We start from the raw sequence: 27,394 nt of genomic DNA, 5'->3' as shown, positions 1-27,394 counted from the left end.
TGAATGTAACCATTCAAATATACTAGCGAGTGCCTATCGTAACATGAGTGTCATTGTTAGAGTAACGTTTCATTTCTCATGAACAAATGGACTACAATATCGGTATTACTTGTTCGCAAATGCTAGTGATAGAAGCCAGCATACGTTGGTTAATGGAATCAATAACAAACATGATGCGTTCGTGACAATTATATAAGTAACGCTAAGTGATGCCATAGAATAATTGTGCTTATAATGGCTCGAAGTAGGTTGTTGTTTCCGCTTTGCTATTATGCATCTCGGTGAGTATATATTACCTTGCCAACAAGAACTATTGATGGTCCGATTGTTCCTCGAATTCACCGGACTCTCAAGAAGAACAATTTGATGAGCTCAGCCAAGGGACTGCAAGCGATTTCCTATAATTTAAGCTCCAAGTTTTGACAGCTTATGTGCTCGTTAGCAATAAGGAATGTGGAAATATCTCTTTCCAGGCTTTTTTTTCTAGCAAGACGAACCTTAGCAGCAGATAAAAGAAAGATTGACAGGCTATAATCGTATCTCCCCCTCTCTCTATCTATCAATGGGCGCCGTTCCAAAATGTAACCAATCACACTCTATCCCGACACGAGCGCCAGTACCTGGTTTTTCACACGGTCGTTCAAATCGTTCTTTTCGCATTTTTCTTTTCCTTTCTCTTTTGCTTGCAACTCCCCTCTTTTGTCGCAACCCATAACAATGTTTCGTCGCCACGCGGCCAGAGTACTTTCTCACAGTCATCATGTCTTGAGACGACAGTGTCTCCATACCACTATTCGTGTAAGAAACTCCTATCTGCTTCTAAAAAAGGATGATTTTTTGGATCTTTCCTTTCTTCCTTTGTCCGAGTGGGAACCACATGATGAAGGAAACGTTTTTGTTCTCTTCATTCTGCTAAAAACAAATAACTGATAATAATAATAATAATAATAATAACGTAGGCAAGTAACGCCGCAGCCAAAGCAAATCTGATTGAAAAGAATGCGCCAAGCTGGTCAGACACAGAACGGTTCACCACCGACATGAAAATCATCGAAAGCACGACACCTTTGAAAGCATACCGTGTCATGGACCATACGGGCCGGATATTGGATAAAGCGCACGAACCGAATTTATCAAAGGAAGAGGCTCTTTACTGTTACAAAAAGATGGTCCAGCTTCATGTCATTGACGGTATTTTATACGAAGCACAACGACAAGGCCGGATCAGTTTCTACATGACCCATTATGGCGAAGAAGCAATGATTGGTAGTGCTGCAGCATTACACGAGGATGACGTTGTCTTTGGTCAGGTAAGGAAAAAGCAAGGAGGAGGGGGGAATCTTGCTGTCTGCCATCCGCACACGGTCATGCAGGTCCTAGACACTGAAGCAACAACATCGTGCACACTTTATTTATTATTCATCACAGTATCGTGAAGCATTCATGCTACTGTATCGGGGCTTCTCGTTGGATGAAATGATGAACCAGTGCTTCAGTAACGATATGGACTACGGCAAGGGACGACAGATGCCTATTCATTATGGCTCAAACAAGCTCAACTTCCAAACAATTTCGTCGCCCCTCGGTACACAGATTCCACAGGCGACAGGTGCCGCATATGCGCTGAAATTGTCGAATAGCCGCGCATGTACCATCTGCTTCTTTGGTGAGGGCGCTGCCTCCGAGGGCGATTTCCATGCTGGTTTAAACATGGCAGCGACCTTGAACTGCCCTGTGATCTTTATGTGGTAAGTGTTTTTTGCTTGCACCCAACTTTGCAATAAGAAAAAAAAAGATCTAATCCCTCACTATAAAATGATGATCAGCCGAAACAACGGTTATGCTATTTCGACTCCCAGCAGCGAACAGTATAGGGGTGATGGTATTGCAAGCCGTGGTATCGGCTATGGTATTGATACGATCCGTGTGGATGGCAATGATATCTGGGCCGTGTACAATGCAACCAAAGCAGCGCGCGAAATTGCGGTGGAAGAGAACAAGCCAGTTATGATCGAAGCCATGACGTACCGTATCGGCCATCACAGCACATCTGACGACTCAACAAAGTATCGCGACCGCAAAGAAGTCGAAGAACGCGCACAGTTTGATAACCCTGTGACACGCTTACGTCGGTACCTTGAACACAAACAGTGGTGGAGTCAGGAGGAGGAGGACCAATGGCGAAAGGAAGTGCGGTCATCATTAATGAAGAGTTTCACGGCGGCCGAAAAGCGCAAGAAACCAGCATTGGAGAATTTGTTTACCGACGTCTATGATGAGGTCCCGCCGAATCTTGTTGCCCAACAACAGGAGTTACAAGAACTTATCAAGAAATATCCAGAATATTATTCCCTTGAAGACTATGCCAAAAACTAAGTACACTGTATGGTGAATGGTGGAACTCAGATTTAAAATCATTACTGAAGTTCCGAACTATGATAGAACTTATTATTTTGTATACAGCGTGTTGCCATAGAGCATTTGGTTTTATCTCTGTCTTTCTCCTTCTTGTACATTGCAAAAGCTAATATTATTCATCTGCCTTCTGTCTTACATGTGTACATATGCCGTCGTATTACAGGTTACATCATCGTTGGTCAAATAAGGAAGTTGACACATCGTCCATTCCGCATAAAGTGTCACACGCTGGTTATTCGATATCAGCAGGTTACTATTCTGCTGAACAGCATGGATAGACCATTGATTTGCTATACAGACTCTTGCAAAGTAGGTTTTCTGGACCTTTTGTGCGCTACGCTTTTGCTGGGAGGACCAGTTTCTTAGGAATAATGTCAAGAGCAATATTGCTTTCTTTTTATATATATTAAATATTAATTATAGAGTACATATAAATTGTATTCAACGTTATTTACAAACTAGCAACTTTCACAATTTGCTTGCCAATGTTGTTTCCGGACAAAAGGTCGTTTAATGCTTGAGAGACCTTATCGATCCCGTCGGCTACGGATTCACGATACTTGATCTTGCCATCCAATAGCCACTGGGTGACATCTTTTCTGAAAGGTTCTTCGAGTTCTGGGTAGTCGTAAACAAGGTAGGCCTTGATTGTCAAGCTCTTCATCACAATGTTTTCCATGTTGTAGAGACCATCAGGTTTAGCGTTGTATTGCGAAATCATACCACATGCCACGATTCTATAATAGAAGGATGACTCTTTTTTTTTAGTAAGCGTACTTTTATATTCTACTATCCAACGGCCAGGTGATCAACGTTCGTTTACCTTCCATGTCGGTTAGCATGGTTGAGAACGACATCGAGGGTCTTGCCGCCGACGTTGTCAAAGTAAATATCAATTCCATTGGGGCAGAGCTCGCTGAGGGTGGCATCAATATCACACTTCTTGTAATTGAATGCGCCATCGAGACCGATCTCTTTCAAAAGGTAGTCGACCTTTTCATCCGAGCCGGCCGAGCCAACGACGCGCAAGCCGAGAACCTTGCCCATCTGAGCAGCAAGCAATCCAACTGCACCAGACGCAGTAGACACATACATGGTTTCTCCCGCCTTTGGCTTTGCAATGGTCATCATTCTATTTAAAACACGATCTCAGCATCTCACACGTCTTTGCCTCACGGTTCAAACTCATTCTTTGTATTCTACCCACCCAACGTAAGCTGTCATACCTGGCATGCCAAGGACACCCAGGTAATGGCCGATAGGCAAACCGGTTTCTTTGGCCTCGTTCCGTTTGACGTAGTTTGCTTCCAGGTCCTTGGTTACCAAGGTGTACTCTTCAAATACACCACCACCGAAACCCGCATTTACGATATCGCCTTCCTTGTAGTCAGAATTGTTCGATTTGACACAGACGCTCATACAGTCGCCCACGATAGGTTTGCCCAGATCATATGCAGGTATGGCGGTCTTGATGGCAGGATCTCGCATACGTGCGCGGATATAAGGATCCATGGATAGAGCAAGTTGCTTGATAATGAACTCGCCCTCCTTCAGTGGAGCGTCAAGATCAATGGTTGCCTCGTTTACTTGGAGATCATTTGGACCAACACGGTTCTTTTCACCATCAGGAACGTTGGCATATACAACTTGAGCATTGCGTACGACCATAGTATATGTAGTCTTTGGGAGTTGCGAGCTGTATCGGAAAGAGAACAGATGGAAAGGTAGGATGCGCACTTTTTTACTACGGATTAATAAACCCATGGAATTAGTCATCTGGAGATAGTACTCTATTCAGAAACCATCGAACCTTCGTTTCCCTTTGGGATTCCGAATTTCTAGCATCTCGAGTGGAGGAATAGTTTGTATTCTTTGAATGAACACGTGTCCGACAGCTTTCGATTGCATCAACATTACCGAGTTTATGCTCCTTTTTTTTGGGTGTCTTCGCGGATCAGTGATTTTTTGTCATAGCCATGATTATATAAATCGAGCACTCCATGTGGCGATGCTGATGGTGCGCACACTTACGCACGCACGATAAACCAGACCTAAGACGAAGATATCATTTATGGATGACAGGCGAAGAGGAGATCCGGAGGCCGACAGCGCTGTTTTATCAGCCGCGGCAATTAGCGTAGACCAAGAAGATACCGAAAACAATAGCAGCTGCGACAGGAACAGCAACGGTGTAGCGTTTGAAAAGTATTGCTTCTTTATCGGATTTCTGTTCCCACTCGCCTGGTTTATAGGCAGCAGTGACTGTTGCGGATGTCGAGACACCCTTCGCCAGCCCGGGCTGATATGGAAAAAGCGGTGCCGAATTGCAGCGACCCTGGTCTTAACAGTTGTCATTGTAACCGCCGCTATTGTCATGATTCTGAATCCGAGCCTCTTTGGCTTGCGCTCCGGCGGCTCATCCGCTACACAAACATCGTCCAGTTCTGACGATGCCATCCGCCCTGGCGTGCCTATTTCCTTGAACGGAACAACGAGCAATTGGGGTGACACGATAGCTGGCGTGCAACCGTCCGTCTGAGAAATATCCGGCAAAACGTTTTGGTGGGATTTGCCACGGCTAATATAATTATCCATGTCCCACCCCCCATTCCTCCCTGTTAGATTAATGTGCGTGTGTGTCTGGTGGGTGGGTGGTGGAGGAGGAGGTAGAGGTCGTTGTTTTTCTTTCTCTCTCTTTCTCTCGCTCTTGCCTGCTCCACCACACGCTCGAGCTGTATAGCGCGTGTACACTTTTTCTTCTTTTCCTGCCTTTATCCATACCTCCTTCCAAGTAAACCTTTTTATTTATCCTTGCTTGTAGCATAATATTAAAAGGCTGGTTTCCGTTTTAAAAGGAACAACCATTCACTCTTTTTTTTTCTCCTACCACCCCTCTCCACTGCTTAGAAAGAAAAGGCTGTAAGCGAATAAGAAAGTAACAAAGTCGTCGCATGTCCAATCACGATCAACACCATTCCACCAGTTATGGTCATTCACCTTTAGAACCTGCCCCGCAGTACCCAATTCCTTCAGCTTCTAATAACAATAACAGCAATACCAACAACAACAACAACAACAACAACACGACAACATCGTCGTCTTCTACCACAACTGCGCCAGACCAATCAACACCTTCAGCCTTTTGGCGTAACCCTGTGTACCCTTCAAGTAGTAGTGTTCCTCGCCTTCGCCAGATTCAACCAACTTCACCTCCAAATTCCACAAAGGAAGATCTATTTAAGCGCTCCGAAGCGACCATGTTGCCTCCTGGATATCCTCCGCCGTTGAACCGACAACCCACCATGATGGAACGCCAACAACAACAACAACAACAGTTACAGCAACCTCAACCTCAATATGCTTCTTCATCTTCTGCTGCTGCCGCTGCTGCTGCAGCTGGACCTGGAGGTCGACGAACTAGAATCACGCGAGCTTGTAAGTCCCTATTTGCAAAGATAATAGTAGCTTTTTATAATTTTTTTCTGTTACTGATCGACGCAAATTTGTCAGGCGATACGTGCCGGCGCAAGAAGATCAAGTAAGTATCACTCATGTCACACACATGCACACGCGCGTGTAAAAGAATGGGCCATAGTTCTCGGGGTCTTGTAGCGAGAAGTAGAATAGAAAGGGACAGAGTATATACTAATAATCACTATCATGTAGATGTGATGTCGATTCTGTATTCCCCTGTTCCACGTGTCGGCAGTATGACTGGGAATGTACCTTCAATGATGTAAGTTTGCCACCAAACATAGTCAATGACATATAAGTTAGAGCGCGGTTTTCTTAACTCGTTTATGTATAATCATACCACATTATAGACTGCGAAGAAACGAGGACCGCCTAAAGGGTAAGATATTCGGAATAGCAAGAACGGAGGAGAGGGAAAAAAGTGACACCATTCAAATGAATTGTCTAACAAAAATCCTGGCCAACAACAATGACATATTATGACAGCTATATCGAAAGTTTGGAAACGCGGTTAAAGAAAATGGAAAAGCTACTCGAACAAATGCAATCGGGCGGCGACTCGGCAGAAGATGCACACGGACAAAAACGAAAGCGCTCGACGGATGAAGGCGATAGCCCGTCTACGGACCCATCCGAAGATCAATCTCATCAAGGCTCATTATCACCTGCACCTACTACTAATGCTACTGCCTCAGCACATGACAACACTAACAACGATGTCGATACCGCAGACAAGGTGATGCGCTATCACGGCAGCTCGTCTGGCTACTACCTAATGCGTAATATGCTTCCAAGCGCACACGGGCATAATACATCAGTGGTAGCGGCATCACAGCCTCTTGATGACGAGGGTGAACGAGGCACAGCGTCAACCGAAAACTGTCCTGCTGGCATCAAGAAAGTGGATGTGTTTGACGACGATATCGTTCTCGTACGCGACTCGGACGACGCGACCCGAGAGGCAACAGAACAGACCGAAGAGCTCGTCCCTCGTAAAGTCATTGAAACACTAATTCATTGGTATTGCCATCTTCCGCCTTTTATTTCACTCCTTCACAAGATTATGGCGACCATGGTTATTCTGATGCTCAAAGATTCTTCTTCACTCGATTTTTCTAGTTATTTTGACATGCCAAATACCACCTTGCCGATTCTGAACAAGGAAGAATACCTCGACGCTTTTGAAGAGCGCAAAACACCTCCTCCACCTACCCTTCTTACCTACGCAATTTGTTCGTACGCATGCTTCTTGATAAGCTCAGAACATCCCGCATTTGCAGAAGCTGGCATGGGATGTGAACAAGTCTTCCATGCACTTGTAGATCGCGCTGCCCAACTCATCCGACATGATTATCTGGTCCCAAGAATTTCAACGATCAAAGCACTCGTCATTCTCTGCAGTCTACCTACTTATTCAACTAGCTCTTACCGAAACTGGATTCTTGCTGGCATGGCAGTGCGCATGGTATTAGAATAAGAATAATCGCTTTAAATCTAAGTGCTTTGTAGAAGTAATTACTGATAATATAGATATACTAACGTAAATATATGGTTCATTTTATTATAGGCACAAGACGTTGGATTGCATCGCACAGTGAAAACAGACCAAATGTCCAAAGAGCACGTGGAAGCCCGTAAGCGACTGTGGTATAGCGTCTACGTAACCGATCGATGGTGCTGTGCTGTGATGGGTCGGCCGCTGGCGATTTCGGACTCGGATTGTGATGTAGATCTTCCTGATATGAAGGGTCCGAACGGCGAAGACTATGATATTTTTGTGAATTTTGTAAAACTATCCAGCATTCTGGGAGAACTATTACGGCGGATCTATTCGCCCAAGGCAAAAGCGGCTGGTTACCGCGGTGCGGTGATGGAGCAAACCCTGTCCCACTTCCAACGCATGTTGATGGATTGGTTCGAACAGTTACCCGACGATTGCCGTGTCATTGAGGAGGATTTGGCTGCCATCCAAAAGAACCCAGATCAATTCGCTGGAACGAAGAAGCTGGACCAAGGAGGCCCGCTTACAATTTGCTATCACTCAGTAACCGTGCTGTTGAATCGACCCTTTATTTTGCTTGAAAGCGAAACTGCGGGTGAAGGGGAGACTCTGTACGCTGATGCATCCCGCAGATGCATGGAAGCGGCTAAGCTAGTTATCGATATTGCGCGAACGATACCATCAGCAAGCACAGCACGATTCGGATGGAATTTCTCTGGTAAGCGCCACACCCAAAATCACTTCATTCAAGGGTGCGCATAAAGTAAAAAAGCGCGGATGCTAACTCTTATACATGCCATCTCTCAGTTTATTCGGTATTCCAAGCGACGTTAATCCATGTATACAATTGCACGAGCAATAGCCCCGAAATCGCCAAAATGTCTCAACAATATGCACATATCAGTATGGAAGAATGTCTGCCTGCAGTGATGCGAGATATTCCGTATAAGCCGCCAATCATTCCGTTCATCGAGAAATTGATTGCCTTACTGGGGGCTGAATCATCAAACAAGAAGGATACTGATGAAAGACGTGCTGAGTTTGCTGGAGCGAATGCATCGGAACAACCGCAGCCATCAAATGCTTCACCTATGAGCTTGCAGCAAATGATCTCTGCAGATCCAAACGTGCCTGCAACAGCAAACGCTGGACCAGCTACCGGTGACCAGTGGGGCAACAATGCGTATCCGTCTACTTCTACCCAAGCAACTTGGCAACAATTGTTTTCATCTGCAGGAGCTCCGTTCACAGCTGATTCTTCGACCGGACTTGATTTGCAAGGTTTGTCCTTTTCCTTTCGTTGTTGTATGTGAGTGAGTGAGTGAGTGTACTTATCATGCAACTGTCATCTTTTAGGTATCCTTTTCGGTAACCAGCCCAACGATCCAAACTTCTTTATGCAGTAATATAATGAACAAAACCCCCAATGTAAATAGAGACCTTTGTTGCTTGTCAGCTTCAATCCATTCAGTAATAACGTAAAGTAAACACCTTCCTGCAAGTAGTAATAGCTCAACCAAGAATTGCTGTTATATGAATCTAGCATCTGTGATGTATACACATACTACTGTTGTTTGCAAATTTGTTTCGGGTTGATTGCGAATGGTATGTATATGTGCCTGCTATACGTATATATAGTGGTTGAGACGGACAGAAGATGATGTACATATGGTGCACCATATCACTACCGAAAAATTAATCCTAAAAAGTTCCAGCGTATAACAATTTATCTCTAGACCGACTTATCTCCAAGATTTTGGAGATATGATATATCGGCAATCTAGATTTTTTGGATGGCAGCTGGATGTTTTTCAGAGACAGTTTTCCTGTGCTCACGTCTTGACGGCTTACAAGCATTTTGTACAATTTTCTAGCAGCACCTTTTGGAAAGCAAAGTCACTTTCTGTAACTCGTCGATACCATCATATGATATAAGGATGGATGGGACGAAAACTCGGCGCATTTAATGCTTGTTTTAGTGCTGTGTAACGACTGACTGGTTGCCTTGATTTCAAACGCTTCAACTTTATACCTTTTTATGTTCTCTCACCACAAATGCATTGAAGGGAGATCTTCATTCAGAGCTGTAAACGCTGCTAATGCAACAGCAAGGAACTATAACTAGTATCGCTAGCAACTGCAGCAGCTCAATGCGTCCCGTTACTTTGCAATACTACAAATGAACGGGCTAATCTTTAGTATTACACGCAGCAAAAGGAAAGCAAGCAACAGGCTTAGCATCGTACACTGTTTTGATGTAGTGTTGCTTAGCCGACAAAAGCATTTTCACCTGTAGAGAAATAAGAAATGGGTTGTCTGATGATGCTAATGCTGATCATCTTGCGCGGTCAGACCACCACTCGATGAAAAATAGTATAAGGTTGCATGTTGACAAGTGCAGACATAGTAATAGATACAAACAAATGTAGTTGGGTGCACATGCGGCTTTTTTTACTGTTTAGTTCTCTCAGTTAAAACGGAAAAAGAAGAGGTCATGTGAACTATGGTGAAGTATGATGACGATGCGCAGCATCCATGCACCAATGGTCTGTTTCGGCAACATGTCCGTTTTTCCTTTCCACTCTTGTGTATCCTTCGGAAACCCTATAAAAGGGGATCGGCCCCTTTTCTGATTTTTTTTTTGTTTCTACAGACTTTTAAAAAGAAAAAGCTTAACTCGACACAACATGTCAGACACAGAAGAATACGTAAGTATATTTTTTCTGCTATATCTTTTCAGAGAGAAGACAAGAAAACGGTGCAAGTGGTTAGTTTAGACTTTAGTATACTCTATTTCGTAAATCTCATAATATGCACTACTATCTGTATGTTTATGCAGGCTTCATCCATGACAACGCCGCCACGTACACCAGGTATAAACATGTGCTGAAAGACCAAGAGAAACGTAGAAATAGCCCTATAGCACATACAACAACGATAGATGTCGGCTCGGTTAAATGGCTAAAAAAGAGTGCTTGTATCGTTTTTTTAGTTCCTACCTTTCGTAGCGAAACCGGATTGGAACTACATGTCCATCCCTTGATGAAAGATCAACCTGCACCGGATTATGTCTTGTCAAACTGTAAGTTTTGTTTTGGGTATACTTTTCTCTGTTTATGGACTAACAGAAAATGCTGTCAACTTGCTAAATCAAGGCCAAGGACGTAAACGAGCACTACTTATCGGTATCAACTATTTCGATACCCCAAATGAGCTTAAAGGTATGTAGTGGCACCACGGGATCAATTCTGAGGTTCCGGATATCCGATTGATTGACGAGGAGATGGTCGGACACGAAAAATTGATGCATACTTTTAGGTTGCTTAAATGATGTACAAAACATCAAAGAGTTTTTAATTGAGCTGTACGGTTTTAAAGAGGTAAATAGGATAACAGGGAAAAAGGAATTACTTTTTAGTGTGTCAAAGAAGAAAGTACGCATCAAGCCGATTTCTTACAAGTAGGGTGGGGCGGGTGGTTGTTATTGTAGGAGGATATGCGGATCTTGACGGATGATCAGACAGACGATCCACTCCGCATGCCAACCAAGGTGAATATTCTGACTTCGATGCAATGGCTTGTCGAAGATGCAGAAGAAAACGACTCGTAAGTAGCTTTTGAATATGTAAAAAGTGTTTTGTGATCAATGTATACTTAGAGATAGCATGTTCTCCTGGGAATAGGTTCTTCTTGCATTTCAGTGGCCATGGCGGCAGAGTAAGGGATACAAGCGGTGATGAATACGATGGATTCGAGTAAGTGAACACCATGCTATAACCTGAAGAGTTTTCTTTTCCTTCCTTTAATTATTTGAATTTCTTGTTAATGTTAGTGAAACCATTTATCCTGTCGATTTTGACCGCTATGACGAAGATTCCGGACAAATCATTGATGATGTGAGTAAACGGAGCACAACAATTGAAGGCGAATGAGCTTGTGCTACACGAACCGGGACTAAAACGGCATTTATAGGACATGCACGACCTGCTTGTACGACCACTGCCAGCAGGCGCTAGATTGACGGCTATTTTCGACAGTTGCCACTCGGGAACGGCATTAGATTTACCGTACATTTATTCGACTCAAGGAGAAATCAAAGACCATAACTTGTTCAAGTTTGCCAGCAGACGTATCCTCCATGCAGGCTTTGCTTATGCCACGGGAGACAAAGAGAATGCCAAAATGTTCATCAGTGAACTGCCTAGCCAACTCAAAGAGGCGTCAACCGTAGCCAGGGAAAACAGACGAACAAATAGCTCGCGCGCAGACGTTGTCATGTTTTCGGGCTGCAAGGATCATCAAACTTCTGCAGACGCACAAGACGGCGAAGTCGCAACTGGTGCTATGAGCTATGCATTTACTAGTAAGTCTCTCTCTTCACGTTCATGTGATATACATCCACTGTTGTATTTGAGCAACAACTAACATAACCTGTATAACAGCTACTCTAAGAGAAAATCCTGATCAATCATACCAAGAACTTCTTGTCAGATTACGAGAAATCCTCAGTGAAAAATATTCCCAACGACCACAAATGTCTAGTTCACATCCCATCGATGTGTCTCTTCAGTTTATTTGTTGAGATAGAATAGAGAAAAAAAAATAAACACAAAAAAAGAGGAATAATACAAATGTTGATTTTGCTATGTGACAGAATATCTTTTTATGCACCGATCTTGAGTTTGGCAAACTCCTCAGCAGCCTTGGCTGCTGCATCTAATCCGCTCAATTTATCACCAGAACCCTGTGCGGCTTCATCTTTACCGCCCTTCTTACCGCCCACATTTTGGGCAACTACGTCGGCCCAGTCAGAGGCCTTAAAGCCCTGACCAACAAGATCCTTGCTGACGATACAGCTGTGCGAAACACGTCCGCTAGCTTGATCACCGCTCAATACATAAAGAGCCTTGTCCTTCAAGCTGGTCTTGGCATAAGTGATGGCACCCGACAAGGCCTTACCATTGTTACCAACGTCCAAAACCTTGACGAGGTACTTGGCATCGGGGTTCTCTTCAAAGTAAGTCTTGACAGCTGCAAGTGCTTCCTTGTTTTGCTGGTTCTTCAACACCTTGTCAGCTTCGACAAAGGCCTTCTTGACCTTGTTGAATCGTTCACGGAACTCTGCCTTGGTCACGGTAGAGATAACTAGTGCGTCCAAATCTTTGGAAACGGCCTTTAATGCAGCATCCAAAGCGGAACCGCTAAGCTTTTCAAGTTCGTCAAGTCGGCTTTCAAATGCCTTGGCTGTTCGGCCAGCAGCCTGTGCTTCTTCGCCAGTGACGGCGACGATACGGCGGATGCCCTTAGCAATACCAGTCTCTTCAAGGATAGCAAAGTGCTTGATGTCTCCAGTCTTGGAAACGTGAGTACCACCGCAGAACTCAACACTTGATGTGGCCCATTCAGGTTTAGAGACGTCTTTTTCAATTTCATCAATATCAAATCCAATAGAGACGACGCGAACGGGATCAGGGTAGGTTTCACCAAAGACAGCACGGAGGCCGTGGATAGCTTTGGCAATGGGCAATGGGACTTCCTTGGAGTAGACCTTGGAGTTCTTTGCAACGAACTCATTAGAGATCTTTTCAACTTCGGCAAGTTGAGCAGTGTTTACAGGTTGCTAAAGATCGATACCGAACACTTTTAGTTTGCATTACCCGCCTTTGTTTTATCATAAGCCAAGTTATCACATACCTTGTAAGAGAAATCGAAACGAAGCTTTTCGGGAGCGACAAGCGAGCCCTTTTGATCAACATTTTCACCAAGAACTTGGCGCAATGCGAAGTTCAAAATGTGAGTGGCAGTGTGGTTGTTTTTCAATGGCGAGCGTCGAAGCTAGTAAAACGATGTAAATAATTTTCGGCACTTTAGAATACATAATTTCATTTATGATCCACTTTATACTTACATCGTCAAAGGTAATTTCGACATCAGAATCAAGCTTCAACTGACCATACTTGATATAACCAATGTGGAGGACATAGCCACCGAAAGACTGACAGTCTTGGACGGCGAATTCGGTTTCACCGTCGAGTGTGATAATGCTGCCAGTATCGTATTCCTGACCACCAGATTCAGCATAGAAGTTGGTCTTGTCGGTCAAGATACCAAAGCTTGCACCCTCAGGGATATCGGAACTACTATCCAAGAACTTGTGTTGATAGACAATAGCCTTGATCTTTCCCTGAACATTACCATCAACTAAAACGGTAGAAATCGTGTTACCACTACTGCCATAAAAAATCATGCTAAAAAAAGTTCCTAAGCTTACCATATTTGAAAGAGTCGTCGGTTGTGGGAACGGCAGTGTTCTTATCCAAAGCATCCAAATCGTGGACATCCAAGGCAACAACGTCCTCACCACCTTTGCCACCACGAGCCTTACGCGAAGCGTTCTTAGCAGCCTCCTGGGCAACCTCGAACTCCTTTTCGTCAATAGTCATACCATTCTCTTCAGCCATGACACGCGTAAGATCGACGGGGAAACCGTATGTATCGTACAAGCGCCAGACATCAGCACCAGTCAAGGTCTTGGAGCCAGCTTCCTTGGTCTTGTTTTTATAGCTCTCAAACATCTTTTCACCACGATCAAGAGTCTTGGCAAAAGCCAATTCTTCTTCATCCAAGATAGCCTTGACCTCATCCTTCTTCTTGATCAATTCAGGGTAGAAATCGCCCTATTTTGTTTTTCAAAAACGCCGAACAGTAGCAAGCAGTCCAGTTGGTTGAGTTATGATACTGAAATATAGCTTAACATATATGGAAAAAGAGAAAGGGCAGAAATATACCATCTGATCCACCAGAGTGTCGACCAAACCGGAGAAGAAGTTGCCGATAGGATAGTCAAAGTACTTTCTAGCATATCGGACACCACGTCTCAAAATACGTCTAAGCACATAACCACGGCCTTCATTGCTGGGAACACCGCCGTCAGAGATGGCAAAGGTAAGCGTTCTAATGTGATCGGCGACGACACGGTAAGCAGTATCAACGCCGTCGACATCCTCAGCACCCAATTTGCCGGTGTAACGGTGGACACCAGTCATTTCTTGGATCTTTGTAAACAAGGGAGCAAAGACGTCGGTATCATAGTTGGAATAGACGTTCTGCAAGATCGAAACAAGACGTTCTAAACCAAGACCAGTGTCGATGTGCTTGTTGGGGAGGGGACGAAGTTTACCGTCGTTTTCACGGTTGTACTGAATAAACACAACGTTCCAAATTTCCAACACGTTGGGATCGTCCATGTTGACCAGGTGAGAAGCGTTGCGTCCGCCAATACGATCGTAGTGAACTTCGGAACATGGACCGCAAGGACCAGTTTCACCCATTTCTGCGCATAACAAATGAACCCCGTAGTCGTTAATACCACACAATCTCCGCTACCCATTGATCCACACACATAACAAATGGCATATGCCGTAAAGTTACCCCAGAAGTTATCCTTAACGTCACCAGGAAGAAGGTGGTCTTCGGGCACACCACGCTCCAACCAAATCTTCTTTGCCTCCAAATCAGGTTCTAAACCCTGCTTCTCGTCACCGCCAAAGTATGTGACGTAGAGACGATCGGCAGGCAAATTCAATACTTCGGTTAAAAACTCCCAAGACAGCTTGGTAGCTCCTTCCTATAAACAAAACAATAATAGGACTAATTTGTGAGTCATCGCTCATACGCGCGTTCCATCCACACTGAAAATCTGTGAGTCATCTGTCTCCCCCCCCCCTTATTTAGTCCATATCTAACCTTGAAATAGTCACCGAAAGACCAATTGCCCAGCATTTCAAAGAAAGTGTGATGGTACGTGTCCATGCCGACGTCATCCAAATCGTTGTGCTTACCACCTTTCCATTACAGTCAGCATATAATCGTATGGGATTAATTGTAGAGTTGTTCCATCAAATCGTTTTTTATGATACTTTACCAGCACGGATACACTTTTGTGAGTTGGCAGCACTCTTCAAACCTGCCAAAGGCGAGTTAGGGTCTACAGTCCCCAGAAACACAGACTTGTACTGTTATACCAACCCAAAAAATAAAAGCGAGTTATTAGAAGCCATACAAAGAGAGAGACCACGTATAATCGACCGAAATAAACCAACGTACTTGATTCATGCCTGCGTTGGCAAACAGCAATGTTGGATCGTCATGGGGAATAGCAGGGGAGGAAGGCACAAAGCTATGACCATTTTGCTTTACAAAGTAGTCTACAAAGGTCGAGCGAACCTTGGACACTGGCCAATTGGTTTCCTGAACCATGATCGCGTACAGAGTTGGGGAGTGGAGGAAAAAGTAATGTGGATCGCGGAGACGAGTTTTTTTTTCTTTTTTCTTTTTTTCCGCAGGCACAACGTCAAACTTGGTCGGCTGAAAAAACCAATCACATTGAGTCATTTTACAAGACCGAAGATACACAGTTCTTGGTACATTTCCCACTTGAATGTCAAGTTGCACCACAACTCGGTTGAAACATGTAAATCAAAGCGTACAAAAATTGATATACATCTATTATGCAAACAAAGCTGGCTTATTGTGTTGTTATTAGGGAGGGATATTATAACATTCGATATGTAAATATGCATATTTTAATCGTACACACGACATGATGAAGAGCCCAAGTATTATGAGTTTAATGTGCCTTGATAGGTAAATGAAAGAGAAGTCATGCTGATGATATTAAAGATGTAGTATTTTAAAGAAACGAACAAGTTCCACCCAGGTGTTGGTTATCATTGCTGGTGGTGATATTGCTGATTATATGATTGGATATGATGAAGATGAAGATGATTCTGGTGCTGATTGTGATGTTGGTGATCATGGTCGTAGTGATGTGGATGTGGATGATGGTTGTTGTTGTTGTTGTTGCTGTTATTCTGCTTTTTGCGACTTCGTTTGGGCGGATGCTTTTCGCCATTATGCTCTTCTTCCAATTGCCTTTTGAGAATGAACTCTTGTTGAGCGCGCAGTATTGCATCCATGTCAAAAGGTGCTGGTGATTGTGTACGATTTTGCTCTGCTGTTGCTTGGTCTTTTCGAGTATGACGCATTGATCGGTCTTTTGAAGGTGCTTGGGGGGAACGACGGTTGTGGTGACCAGCACTTATGCCGGAGGTTTTCTGAAGCTGCGCTCTGGCATACGCCATATTGGTGTTGTCCTGGAGATGGTGTTGCTGTTGTTGCTGTCGCTGAAAATACGTTGCCATCCCAACATGTTGGTCGTGTGTTGGCATGGCAATGTCATGGCAATGCATTCCGGCAGCAGCGACCTTGTTGCTGCTATGACTATTGCTGTTGTGTAACAATGCCTCAGCCAGAAGTTGGTCCAAGTCATCAAATAACAAGTGGTAAATAGACTCAAGCTCGGGGTTTGTTGTAGTGGCAATATCAGTATCTGTGGTGTTAAGTTGTTGCTGTGCGATTGGTGCAGGGCTGATCAGCGCTGAAACGATTGAAGCCCTATCCTGCATAGCAGGTGGTTCCGCAGTAAACGACGCTGAAGATGTGGTGGAGGATTCTTCATGCTCGTCCGAAAGCGGAATTGATGTTGTCGTCGTCGATAAAGCAGATGCCGTAACAAATGCAAGGGCGTCGTCAGTAGTGCATGAAGGGTCTTCCGTGAAGTTGCTATCGTCGAAAAAAGACGGATCAATGAAAGAGGTGAATTCGTGGTCCACAACAAATGGATCTGCAATATCCATTGTTATGTGCAGAAGAGGAAAAAGAAAAAACTAAAGAGAGTTTGGAACAATTGGCTGTTCGTGATAACTGCACCCAAAATGGCTTATAATGCGATCGGAGGAATTCACACCTTCAATACGATATAACAACATCTTACGTCAAAAAAGTTGTAAACGAAGTCTGTATTTGTGTTATCGTCGTCAATATCTGTCCAAAGTGGAGAGTGCTCTTCCCTCCCCGCAGCCTTCATGTGTCCGCTGGTTTGGGTCAAAAAAAGTCTGGCGCCCAAAAGTAACATAAACAAAATAGAAAAGGGATAAAAACAAAGTATAATTATTGATCTGTCATGATCGGGATGTTTTGAAACACTTGCAGTGTCGACAGCAACCACAACAGCACCTCATCAATTAAAATTTTTGCTGATCCATCTCCCGCTACTTCATCAATGATGCTTATTTCTTCTTACTGCTTTTGATGTGTACATCTTCTCTAATGAACGTGATGCGATGTGGAGTATCTGATGCATCTATCTCTCTCGCTCTTCATCCCCCCCCAAACAGACACTCTCCTTTTGTTTTTGTTTTTTGTGATTACGCGCAATCTCAAAAGGTTTGATATTAGCCCGTCAAACACCAAACAGGATCCTTTTTTCTCGAAAATCAACTCCGTGAACTGCTTACCGTCACCAAAGACATATATTGATCAACTGCACATTATATCATCTCTAACATAAGTATATTGGATTCTTGGCTTTTCTTTTTTTTTGGGTGCAGGAGTAGGACTCCCCATGCTTTGCGGTGTTGTCTTTAATTCCCGATCCTGTATGTATGGGGGGTGGGTTTGGGGATTAGTTATTTAGGGACTTGATGTCTGCAAAATGTAACACTGATTTTGTGTGTATGTGGCTTCTTTTTCTCTACATGCTGCACCATCAGACGCAATGTATGACTTGAAAATGATGATCCCAAAAGCGTTTCCTTGACTTCGTTTAAAAGTGCAATGTATATGCTGCGCTACTATTGTAGTAGGTGAATACTCCGTAATGATTACCCCACCTTTTATTGCGTATCTATTGTCAATTTAGTTTCTCATAAAAAAGGAGAAGAGGGAGAAAGATAAACAGAGAGATATCAAGTACATGGTCGTCACCTTAATGCCGATCAAAGCTTGTTTTATACAAGGGAGGCAGATAAAGACGGAGAGGAATATACATACATACACCAACTTTACACTCTACGACATCTTTAGCACCAGCAGCAGTATCTGCAAAATATCCGCGTACCTGTGTCTGTACCGCTTTTTTATGCAGTCATTTTGGCTGAGAAGATAGAAAAAAGTCAGTTTAGCACTAGAGCCTTTTTTCTTCTGAAAGGCCGGATCACACCGCGCAAGCGATAGAGAGAAAAGGGGAAGAGGATGCAGTTTTGTGTATGTACGAAAATCGACTACACTCTCTGCATCTCACAACACATAATACAGCTCTTCATCTGATGTATTGGTGATAAATCTGTGTGGTGTGTTGTTCCTACTGTGTATCAATATTTAGTAGATAAATAATGCACTATGCGCTTCTGGAATAAAACAAAAAAGTAGAGAAACTGGAAGAGCGCCGACACGCGCACAGGTGGGCTTGTGTTTTATTCCCTCTCGGTTGCCCGGAAAAGGCTTGTCTTGACCGGGTAACTTTTGTCTTTTGCTCTCGCTCGTTAAGGTCATCGTCAGCGCCTCATTCCGGCGCCATTTTTTGCCTCCTATGTGCGACGCCACCCCTATATCCAATGGCTATCTGGCAACAAGCAAGTGCATGCTTTTCAATTCGTCCTTGAAGATGTATGTGCAAATTGCAAGATTGATGAGCATGTGTAGTTAGCAGAAACGTACGAGTGTATTGTGGAGTACTTGTCTGTTATCGTGGACATAGCAACTGCCGCTGCTGTCTCTTTTTCAATAAAAGTACCTGTGCGTATATGCTAGTGTGTATTTTTGGAACAAGTTGGTAAATCAGGATGCAAGGCCTGCATCGTGTCACTATTTTGGCCCTTCAACGCTTTAATGCAAAGGGTGTAACTGTCTATATATATATTGATGCATTTTTTCGACTGAGCTCGCTTCTCTTCTCTCTTTTCTTCCTTGTGTCTTCTATTTTACTTGATTGATCCTCTGACGTATTCCTCTTGTCGATTACATACACTCACAGCAATAGCATAAGCCTTATTAGAACATGGTCGACCGCAAGAGCAAGAAGAACAACAACAGCAATGATGAAGCTGCCCGTATGGCCCGATGGTCCAATTCTGCCTATTCCGCAGCCAATTTTTCCATCATGTCACCTCCGCCTTCAGAGAATAAAAAGCTACTTGGCTTTGGCTCTCACAAGCCTGTGGTAATGGATGTTGCCCTGCAGCCTATCGAGCATGATGATCTGAAGCAAGGCTCACTGTACATTGTCAAGATTAGAAACGTGTCTGTTGCACTGTTTGAAGGTATGATCAAAACAAAGGCGCTACTTTAATAGAGTCTTACTTATGACACGACAAGTATTCTGCATCTGTAGGCTGGGATGACGATATGTGCTGTTTCGCTGTGCTTCGTAAGTTAAACTTTTTCTCTAATTTCTTAACTTTGAGCCTACCATCGCCGTTATGGCGGAAAAGCACTCAATCTTCATCTTACTGATTCCCCTTATTATATTGGGCTATACAGGCTCTGACTCAACCCCAATGCGATGGTCTGAAGCCAGGTAAGAATTACTTTGGGTAGTCCCCTTCTTTCTCTCTTTAATCATTGTTCATGTATGGGAGATATAAGAACGAAAAGATCAGGCTAACATGATCCGTTTAGATATATTCCTGGCGATTTTGATGCATATGATGCATTCGACGAGGCAGGCAATCCGCCAGTGCATCTGTGGACCCGCCAATTGCGCGTCAATGTTCCAACAAACTGGTTTTCCATCTTTGAAGAAGCTCGTAGAAAACAGCGAGACTGGATGAACGAGCAAAACGAAGAAGAGTACTACTATCCTCCTGGTGAGCAAACGCCAGCAGCGCCTCCTGCACGTCATCAGGCAGTCAACCCCGCGACGATCACACCCCCCGCAACGGAGAAATCGGCGGATGACAAGACTGCTGGCGCATCGTCGCACAATAACGACCTTGATTCAGAGCAGGCTCTTTCGTCAACGGACGAGCAACCTGAAGACGAAGAAATTGCTTCTGCCACAGGGTCTGCACAGCCTGAAGTCAACGGAGGATCCGTAAAGAGCGACAGCGAAAACGGCAATATTGCTGCAGCACCCAACAGCAACGGCCATCAACATAATGGTGCCACAAACGGCGACGCCAAACTTCCTGCTACAAACGGATCATCGCCGGCTGCGGCACCAATGCAACCACAATCACAGCAACAAACCCGAACCGTTATTAAGGAGTACGAACCCAATCCAAACACCAAGTACGAGCCGACGCCCAACACCTCCACTAATACCAACAATGCCACAAAGCAGCATTTAGCCACGCCGCCTGCTTCTCCTCATGCTTCCGAACAGGTCAGAAAGTACCAGGCATCATCCGAAAAGAGCCGTATTCTGAGCACAAGCGACTTTGCATTCCCTCACAATGGAGACCAGTTCTCAATTGGCACTGACGTGACCCCACCTCCTGTTCCCCAGCTGCCAACCAACGGAAACGCAAAAAAAATTAGCTCTGGATCTAATGGCACAGCCACACCCCCCAAGAGCAAGCGTAGATCGGTGCAAGACCTCTTCCGTGGTGGAAAATAGAGATCGGAATGGCAATCCGTAATCCCGCCATAGCATAATTTATATTTCCCTTTCCCTATAGTTATTGTGTATGACATTATATTTTATGGTAGTTATCTATTTCTTTTCTTTTCTTTCAATCGTTCTCCCTTCCTCTATACTTACAATAAATTCACTATATCCATTATTGCTAACTTGATAACTCGGAGATAAACACTCATTTTATGCCGCCTTAGGAGGAGGGAAAGGAGGAGGAGAGGAGATAGAAAGAGGGAAAGCTGACCGCATAATATGCAAGCCGGAAGAGGAGGAAGAGTGTTGATAATGATATACACAGGAAGAGCGAAAGAGGCACTCCTTTGGCTCGTTCCCCAAGGAGGAGGAGGGTCGGTAGAGTCGTATGGTTGTGGGTTGGGGGAGATCTTCTTTGGTCTGTCCGCATTGTATCGTGCGTGACTCCGTTTGTATAAGCCTTGCCAGAGCCTTCCCGGAACGCTCGTGATTTGTGTATTCAACTTGATTGTGCATTTGGAAAGGTCAAAAGGAAAGAAGAAGAAAGAACAAGACGCGCCCACTGCACATGGATCCCGTAGATTTTCTCATTGGGTAATGCACTCCTTTATCCCTTAACAAGATCTCTTTTTCTCATACAGAAGAAGCCAACTCAGCGGCAAGGGGCTCCTTCTCTCTACTCTGCGCTTTTCTTTCTAGATGAAACCTCCTTCCCTTTCCACCCCCCCTCTCTCTCTTCTGTGAAAGTCGACTAGTGTAGTGATCGCCTTGCATATGGGTCGCTAAACAAAAGAGAAAGGCAAGACGATTCTTTAATGCATTGCATTGAACTACACTCATTGCACTCCATCGCTGCAGATGAAACGAAAGGGAGAATCATCATTTCACCCATGCAGAATTGAGGGACAAACTTGAGTCACTACCATGACTGTGGATTTGCTTTTTCTAATTCGCATAGAACAGCGGGTGAGGAAAGTTAAATTTACTGTATCGTGATAGAATGAATGATGTATCATAGACAGTACCATAATTGGTGTTCAAAGATTTACTCCCCAATTGTTCTTCTGTATATCCTACTGCTGCAGCTGTTGCTGTTGCTGCTGTTTCTGCAGGGCAGCAGCATGTAAGCCAACTGGCAGATCATTATTACAGCAGCATGCTGAACTCAAATTTTGTTTTTAGTACGCAGCCAACTTGGTTAATATATGTGGTACGATACAACGATTCCAGCATCATGCAGCAGCCTAAATGAGTCAGTTTAGTGTCTCTTAGTGGAAGCACAAATTTGTGGTGTGCTGCACGCATCAGCTAATCTCGGAACACACAATACTGATATATATCATCGAAAACGTGGAAGATGTGGTGTGTTTTGTTGTCGTACTGCTGCATTATCGTTAAATATAAACCAAGATCGTATGATGATGTCAAATCGAGAATATTTTCTGTATTTAATATATTTAGTTTCGTGCATTACATTTAGCTTATACAACAGTAAGATTGTCCGCATGTATGCATTTTGTATCTCATTAGAAACTCGTCGACTTGTGTTAAAGATACGAATGACGTTGATTTACATTCGTTTGTATAGTGTTAGAAATCGATAGAAAAATGCATACGATTGGTGATGACAGTATTGATTGATGTACACTAAATCATCGCCGCCTAAGCATTATGAAAATCATGCAAGAGTGATATACTTGACTGTAATTTAAAAAAGGTAAGAATTATCCAGATTACATCCCCGGGGTTGGCCTGGCATATGTATTACTTATATCTTGCAATACCGCAGGTTTTGTGAGGTCAAGGCAAAGCATAATGTATCTTTCTGGAGCTTAATAATGATAGAAGCATTTGGAGGACCAGGTAGCTCCTAGTACATGGTTTGACAGTGCTTCCTCTCATTGTTCTCCTTCCGATATGTTTGTATCTTTCTATGTAGGATCGATATTGAAAACTGCAAGATCAACCAACTTGAACGGTTTCTCGCAATGAAGAGATAACATTCACTCATACGAAAAGAGGATAAGCGTCAAGCCTATTATACGCGGGCGACTTTACACATCTCATCATCATCCTGTATGCTTTTACGCTACCAGGGGTTATAAAACAACCATTACAAATAGTTAAACGTCCTACCATTGAGCAACCGTATCGAGATTATCAGACAGTCAATTAATTACAGTCTGCTCTTCCTATTTGACTGTATACAACGTGCAAAATAATGGTGTTAAGGAGCCCCACACCGCCGCTATTAGGACATTTTAGCCTTTTCAGATATTAGGTATTGACTTTTGAACCTGGAACTTGACATCTTGACGGAACGCGTCAATGCAGACAAAACTTCACTACGAAGTGACCGCCCTGGTTCATTACGACATTGCCCTATAAAATAGCTTCCATACATTGTAAGCAAAAGTATATGTTGTACAGAGAGCAACAACATTTTAGATCAAACAAGACTACCAGTTCGCTTTAAAACGTGCTTCATACACTCGAGCACCAAGACGACAATTCAGCTATTCAACTCCTAGCAGGCACCTTGTATGTAACTCTTGCAAGAATTACGAGACGCGTGTTTTATATATACGAGTGGACTTGCTCTTGAACCAATATGGCTGGTGAAAAAGATACAGATGACGATTCATGCATGTATTATAGAGCAGATTCTCCTTTTTGTATTACTCGGGAGAAGGAGGGAATAACTGTATTCTATCACACAAAACCTACGTGGAATGCGAACTAGGGCGAATAGAGTAGCGAAAACACGTTTTCTACATATGTTTACTATTCAGAACATTAAAAAAAATAGCTTAGATCTTATTTGGTTCTGTGAAGTTATATAATCCGCATACGCTCTACATGAGTTTCTATAAATGTTTGCCATGTACACGCTCAATAGTTGCGTTAATAGATGCATGCCCCATAGACAGCCATTACTGAAAATATCAAAATCAATGATTACTTGCTTAAAATATTTACAAAACGGAATTTGAGCTATAAGCTAGAATGACTCAGTCTGGTTGTCGAAAGAGTAAGAGCCTTTCATCGAACTTGTCGCTGCCGTCTATAATCGCGTTTTCCTCTTGCTCTAAAGAAAAGCGGTTCCCTAAATCTTGGATCCCATCCGCCAACGAGAAAGAATACGAGTAAGAATACATACTTTAATCTTGATAACTGATTAATCAATTAATATCCGAATATATGTTATGGACAAAAATAAGGGTTTTGGTTGTGCTTACGCATAGGAAAAAGCGAATTTCGACTGCAATGGGATACAGAGTAGTATCCAGGTGATGTTACGGTTATCTCATACTCAAAAATTGAGTATACTGATGTGGAATTAAAGTACCTTTATACTAAGCATAAGAATATTACCATGGAAGTGCCGCTTACATGGATCACTCACAGTTGCTGGACTTTTTCGAGTAAATGATTTAACTTAGCTTGTTGACCCGATTGGTCACCAAGCCACAGAACGAAAAAATAAAAAGGGCACCGCTCCCGGTATTCATGAGCTCCTTGATCGACTTGTATCCCAGTCAGGGTTAAAACGTTACTTGCGACAACAAAAATCTCCAAATGTCTTCTGATCTTGCCATCGTCTACGCTGCCCTCATCCTCAAGGATGACAATGTCGAAGTCACCGTATGTTTCTTTTTGTGTACAGGACTTTGCTAGTGTTTTACACGGAGTAGGCAATTATATCCGTTTTATATTAACAAACATTCTGTCATTGTAGTCTGACAAGCTCCAGACTCTTGTCAAGGCTGCCGGTTTGACCGAAATCGAACCTATCTGGTTCTCGCTCTATGCGAAGGCTCTCGAGGGTCAGGACCTCAAGGAATTGATCTTCAACGTTGGTGCCGGTGCCGGTGCTGCTGCTGCTGGTCCCGCTGCTGGTGGTGCTGCTGCTACTGAAGAGGCCGCTGCCGAGGAAGAGAAGAAGGAAGAAGAAAAGGAGGAATCCGATGAAGATATGGGCTTTGGTAAGTAGCTAAAAGGCTTTTTTGGAAGGACATTTGGTAAAAGTAAAGATTCATAGAGTAAACTAATTCTTTTTCAATAGGTCTTTTCGATTAAATTGATAGCACAACGCCTACACATTTATCGAATAAAGCTTGCGTCTCATCATGAGAAACATCTACATTTACGGCGTTTTTAATATGTTGTGGATGGTAATGTACTGTTAACCGATATGCTATGGATTCTTGGGATCGAAAAACTTGCTGGACCGGAATTTTTTACACAGTGATAAGGGGCATTTACCTGCAGTTATTAGAGATTGAGAGGGGTCTTGTTTATTGATGGATTTGGCTTTTTACAAATGGAAGGGAAAAGTGTTAAGCTGTTCTATCGTCGTCGATAGCGGAAATAAGGTCGTGGAGGATGTCGTAGCATTCATTCAACAGAGCAGTGCAGATGGCTTGTCCTAACGACCGGAACGTAAAGTTTAGTATCTTCGAAATTAGACAGTGGCGAAACCACCCGTATAAGTTTCTTCAAACTTACCTTCAGGAATATTGTTGTCTTCATCGTAAAAAATTCCATTCATGCGCATGTTATCGATACTAGCCAATTTCATTTGATACCTATTTACGAGGAAATTAGTAAATTCTTGTAATGTGTATTTTAAAGACAGGTATACATACGGATAAAGATCGCGCGCTATAAACGTTGAACAATCAATAGCGGTGTTAGTATACGAGACATTTATCACCAAAAGACAAAAGCTTACGTGAGTCCGGCTTGCCGCACTTTGTCACTTCAACAAGGCATCGTCGCACTGTGCTTAACTGGTTATGTACTGGCATTAAAGCTTCCGCTACCGGTACGTTTTCGCTGAGCATTTTGGTAATCAGCCGGTAACAACCACGTAATAAAAAGTTGATAACCGTCTGTCCTTCTGCAACATTGCCTTCTGTGTCTTTGAATTTGCCATCGTCACGTAGTTTTTCAATCTCTTGCAGTTGTAACTTAAAGACATCATTCTGTGAGCTGGAAAAGAGCAAACCATGGCACATTTGCGATTAAGGACATAAAAGTTCTTTATGAAACATACCTGAAATGTATACAGGTCAGTTTCGCGTAGGGTCCATCGATGTGTGAACGCAAGTCTCTCCAATTGTCCCTTTATATCCTTAAGTCGATCTGCTAATGGTATTAAGGAAGCCGATATATTTTCGCTTGATGCAATCAGATCGTGAGCTTCCTCGTACAACTGTTCCAGTAATCCTTCAACGACTGCTCGTCCCGTAAGATTGCCATACTGCTGGCGAAATTCTTTGTCGATGTGGCGGACCTACCAACGGAGAACCATTAGAATAAGCAAAATTGTGTTAACTATTTTCTCAATTGCTGCAGACATCCTTTGTCGTCATTTCGTACCCTATCTTGAAACGGAATTATATCAGTGGAGGAAAATCCGTTGGGCCGTGAAGCAATGATGCCCAATTGTCGTCGTATGGCGACCAATTCAATATGTAAAGGTTTCCTGATTCAAAACAACGTTAGCAAACCCTTTTATGTTCCAATGCAGTAACAAAACATCCAGTATTAATATAATACTTACAAATCGGGAGATATATCCCGGATCGCAGCTAGAAGCTCATCCAATGCATGCTCCATAGTAACAATCAGCGTCACAGTTATAGAGTTGACGATCGTAATAAAGATATATGTGCTAGACTTACTAGATCGCAGCAGTTTTTTCTTCAATAAATCAAGGAACGATGATGCAACTTCAGCATTGCCAGCATAAATGATGCTTTCAACATCCGCAACCCGTTCTTCGATTTCCACCAAGATAGTGTCGGTATATATGCCCATCTGTGTTAGTTGCTCCAAATATCTCTACAACAATGCAGCAGATGCTATTTTAGGTTCCCAAAAGACTTGAGCTATTCTTCCTTTTAAAATCCAGCCTCTTTCTTCAACCGTCACCCCACCCATTTTGGTGTATATAAAGCGACGCGGGGTGTGGGGAAAGCCTGGTCAAAAGTAACTCAACTTCTCATGCTTACCTCTACTGTAACCAAGTGAACATATACAGCCGGACCTAGTAGAACAATATAAGGCAAGATAAGCTTCTTATCCCTCGCGGCGAAATCTTGGCACAAGTTTCAGCTCACTTTCTCTGTTACGACCCAAGCTCATAAAAAAGAGTGACAGAAGCGACATGACATCGTCGAGCACGTCATTGAGCCGATTGCGTAGTTTAGGATCCCAAATATCGCCCGATCGCAGTGATGCCAAGGTCTCTATCTGCTTTTCTGTTTCAAAGTACAAGGGCATGACCTCTTCACTTCGTGTACTAGACTCCCGATCCTTTTTGAGAGCCGATAACTTGTGTCGCACTGTGATTAGGTTTTCCAAGACAGGTAGTTCTTTATATATGAGAGAGAACGAGAATTACAGTGAGTTTTAGAGTTGCATTCTGTTTCGTTTCAAGGCTTCTGTTCGTATGCGTTAAATTAGCTTACCGTCTGGTGGAATGGGAACGACGGTCATTTTTGGTCAAACTGTGGGAAAGTGGGAACAAGGAGAGTTTTTTC

General features: G+C 43.3%; 10 protein-coding genes across 10 annotated transcripts; 5 read left to right on the top strand and 5 right to left on the bottom strand.

Moving 5' to 3' along the window:
* Positions 1-1,166: 1,166 nt before the first annotated feature.
* Positions 1,167-2,376, top strand: BDB00DRAFT_753667 (thiamine diphosphate-binding protein; the record flags this gene model as incomplete). Its single annotated transcript, XM_053118706.1, has 3 exons — positions 1,167-1,310; positions 1,429-1,748; positions 1,827-2,376. 3 exons carry the CDS (start codon positions 1,167-1,169, stop codon positions 2,374-2,376), a joined length of 1,014 nt encoding a protein of 337 aa, XP_052985523.1.
* A 339-nt stretch (positions 2,377-2,715) lies between these two features.
* Positions 2,716-4,086, bottom strand: BDB00DRAFT_949036 (uncharacterized protein; the record flags this gene model as incomplete). The annotated part of the gene is made up of 4 exons (XM_053129564.1): positions 2,716-2,727; positions 2,842-3,155; positions 3,242-3,550; positions 3,626-4,086. 3 exons carry the CDS (start codon positions 4,084-4,086, stop codon positions 2,870-2,872), a joined length of 1,056 nt encoding a protein of 351 aa, XP_052985522.1. The 3' UTR covers positions 2,716-2,727; positions 2,842-2,869.
* Positions 4,087-4,310: 224 nt separating this feature from the next.
* BDB00DRAFT_898382 (uncharacterized protein) lies at positions 4,311-4,957 on the bottom strand. The gene has a single exon (XM_053128534.1). The coding sequence runs from the start codon at positions 4,873-4,875 to the stop codon at positions 4,399-4,401; it is 477 nt and encodes a 158-aa protein (XP_052985521.1). The 5' UTR covers positions 4,876-4,957; the 3' UTR covers positions 4,311-4,398.
* Positions 4,958-5,095: 138 nt separating this feature from the next.
* BDB00DRAFT_796036 (fungal-specific transcription factor domain-containing protein) lies at positions 5,096-9,108 on the top strand. Its single transcript, XM_053121443.1, has 9 exons — positions 5,096-5,853; positions 5,929-5,956; positions 6,085-6,154; positions 6,243-6,271; positions 6,379-6,912; positions 7,012-7,357; positions 7,460-8,111; positions 8,201-8,674; positions 8,750-9,108. Exons 1-9 carry the CDS (start codon positions 5,370-5,372, stop codon positions 8,797-8,799), a joined length of 2,667 nt encoding a protein of 888 aa, XP_052985520.1. The 5' UTR covers positions 5,096-5,369; the 3' UTR covers positions 8,800-9,108.
* An 878-nt stretch (positions 9,109-9,986) lies between these two features.
* On the top strand, positions 9,987-12,211 carry BDB00DRAFT_225371 (peptidase C14, caspase domain-containing protein). Its single transcript, XM_053116540.1, has 10 exons — positions 9,987-10,101; positions 10,233-10,266; positions 10,386-10,475; positions 10,549-10,614; positions 10,712-10,773; positions 10,884-10,999; positions 11,077-11,148; positions 11,226-11,289; positions 11,366-11,756; positions 11,836-12,211. Exons 1-10 carry the CDS (start codon positions 10,081-10,083, stop codon positions 11,973-11,975), a joined length of 1,056 nt encoding a protein of 351 aa, XP_052985519.1. The 5' UTR covers positions 9,987-10,080; the 3' UTR covers positions 11,976-12,211.
* On the bottom strand, positions 11,943-15,705 carry BDB00DRAFT_935003 (alanyl-tRNA synthetase). The gene is made up of 9 exons (XM_053129173.1): positions 15,500-15,705; positions 15,318-15,408; positions 15,140-15,237; positions 14,825-15,020; positions 14,182-14,726; positions 13,665-14,070; positions 13,302-13,594; positions 13,088-13,228; positions 11,943-13,013 (listed from the first exon to the last, which is right to left on the bottom strand). The coding sequence occupies exons 1-9, from the start codon at positions 15,650-15,652 to the stop codon at positions 12,057-12,059; spliced, it is 2,880 nt and encodes a 959-aa protein (XP_052985518.1). The 5' UTR covers positions 15,653-15,705; the 3' UTR covers positions 11,943-12,056.
* A 36-nt stretch (positions 15,706-15,741) lies between these two features.
* BDB00DRAFT_796029 (uncharacterized protein) lies at positions 15,742-17,129 on the bottom strand. The gene is made up of 2 exons (XM_053121442.1): positions 16,821-17,129; positions 15,742-16,737 (listed from the first exon to the last, which is right to left on the bottom strand). The coding sequence occupies exon 2, from the start codon at positions 16,642-16,644 to the stop codon at positions 16,123-16,125; it is 522 nt and encodes a 173-aa protein (XP_052985517.1). The 5' UTR covers positions 16,645-16,737; positions 16,821-17,129; the 3' UTR covers positions 15,742-16,122.
* A 2,071-nt stretch (positions 17,130-19,200) lies between these two features.
* BDB00DRAFT_796028 (uncharacterized protein) lies at positions 19,201-21,007 on the top strand. The gene is made up of 4 exons (XM_053121441.1): positions 19,201-19,554; positions 19,626-19,661; positions 19,775-19,811; positions 19,913-21,007. Exons 1-4 carry the CDS (start codon positions 19,293-19,295, stop codon positions 20,850-20,852), a joined length of 1,275 nt encoding a protein of 424 aa, XP_052985516.1. The 5' UTR covers positions 19,201-19,292; the 3' UTR covers positions 20,853-21,007.
* Positions 21,008-24,422: 3,415 nt separating this feature from the next.
* Positions 24,423-24,923, top strand: BDB00DRAFT_866732 (60s acidic ribosomal protein-domain-containing protein; the record flags this gene model as incomplete). The annotated part of the gene is made up of 3 exons (XM_053126256.1): positions 24,423-24,488; positions 24,583-24,829; positions 24,910-24,923. The coding sequence occupies 3 exons, from the start codon at positions 24,423-24,425 to the stop codon at positions 24,921-24,923; spliced, it is 327 nt and encodes a 108-aa protein (XP_052985515.1).
* Positions 24,924-25,183: 260 nt separating this feature from the next.
* On the bottom strand, positions 25,184-27,350 carry BDB00DRAFT_783331 (uncharacterized protein; the record flags this gene model as incomplete). Its single annotated transcript, XM_053120369.1, has 11 exons — positions 25,184-25,272; positions 25,353-25,432; positions 25,493-25,508; positions 25,579-25,831; positions 25,903-26,142; positions 26,229-26,334; positions 26,413-26,440; positions 26,534-26,693; positions 26,864-26,898; positions 26,972-27,226; positions 27,323-27,350. 11 exons carry the CDS (start codon positions 27,348-27,350, stop codon positions 25,184-25,186), a joined length of 1,290 nt encoding a protein of 429 aa, XP_052985514.1.
* Positions 27,351-27,394: the final 44 nt, after the last annotated feature.

Source organism: Zychaea mexicana, assembly GCF_025766255.1.
Source record: "Zychaea mexicana strain RSA 1403 chromosome Unknown BDB00scaffold_2, whole genome shotgun sequence".
Classification (NCBI taxonomy): Eukaryota; Fungi; Mucoromycota; class Mucoromycetes; order Mucorales; family Lichtheimiaceae; genus Zychaea; species Zychaea mexicana.
This window is presented reverse-complemented; position numbering and strand designations above follow the sequence as displayed.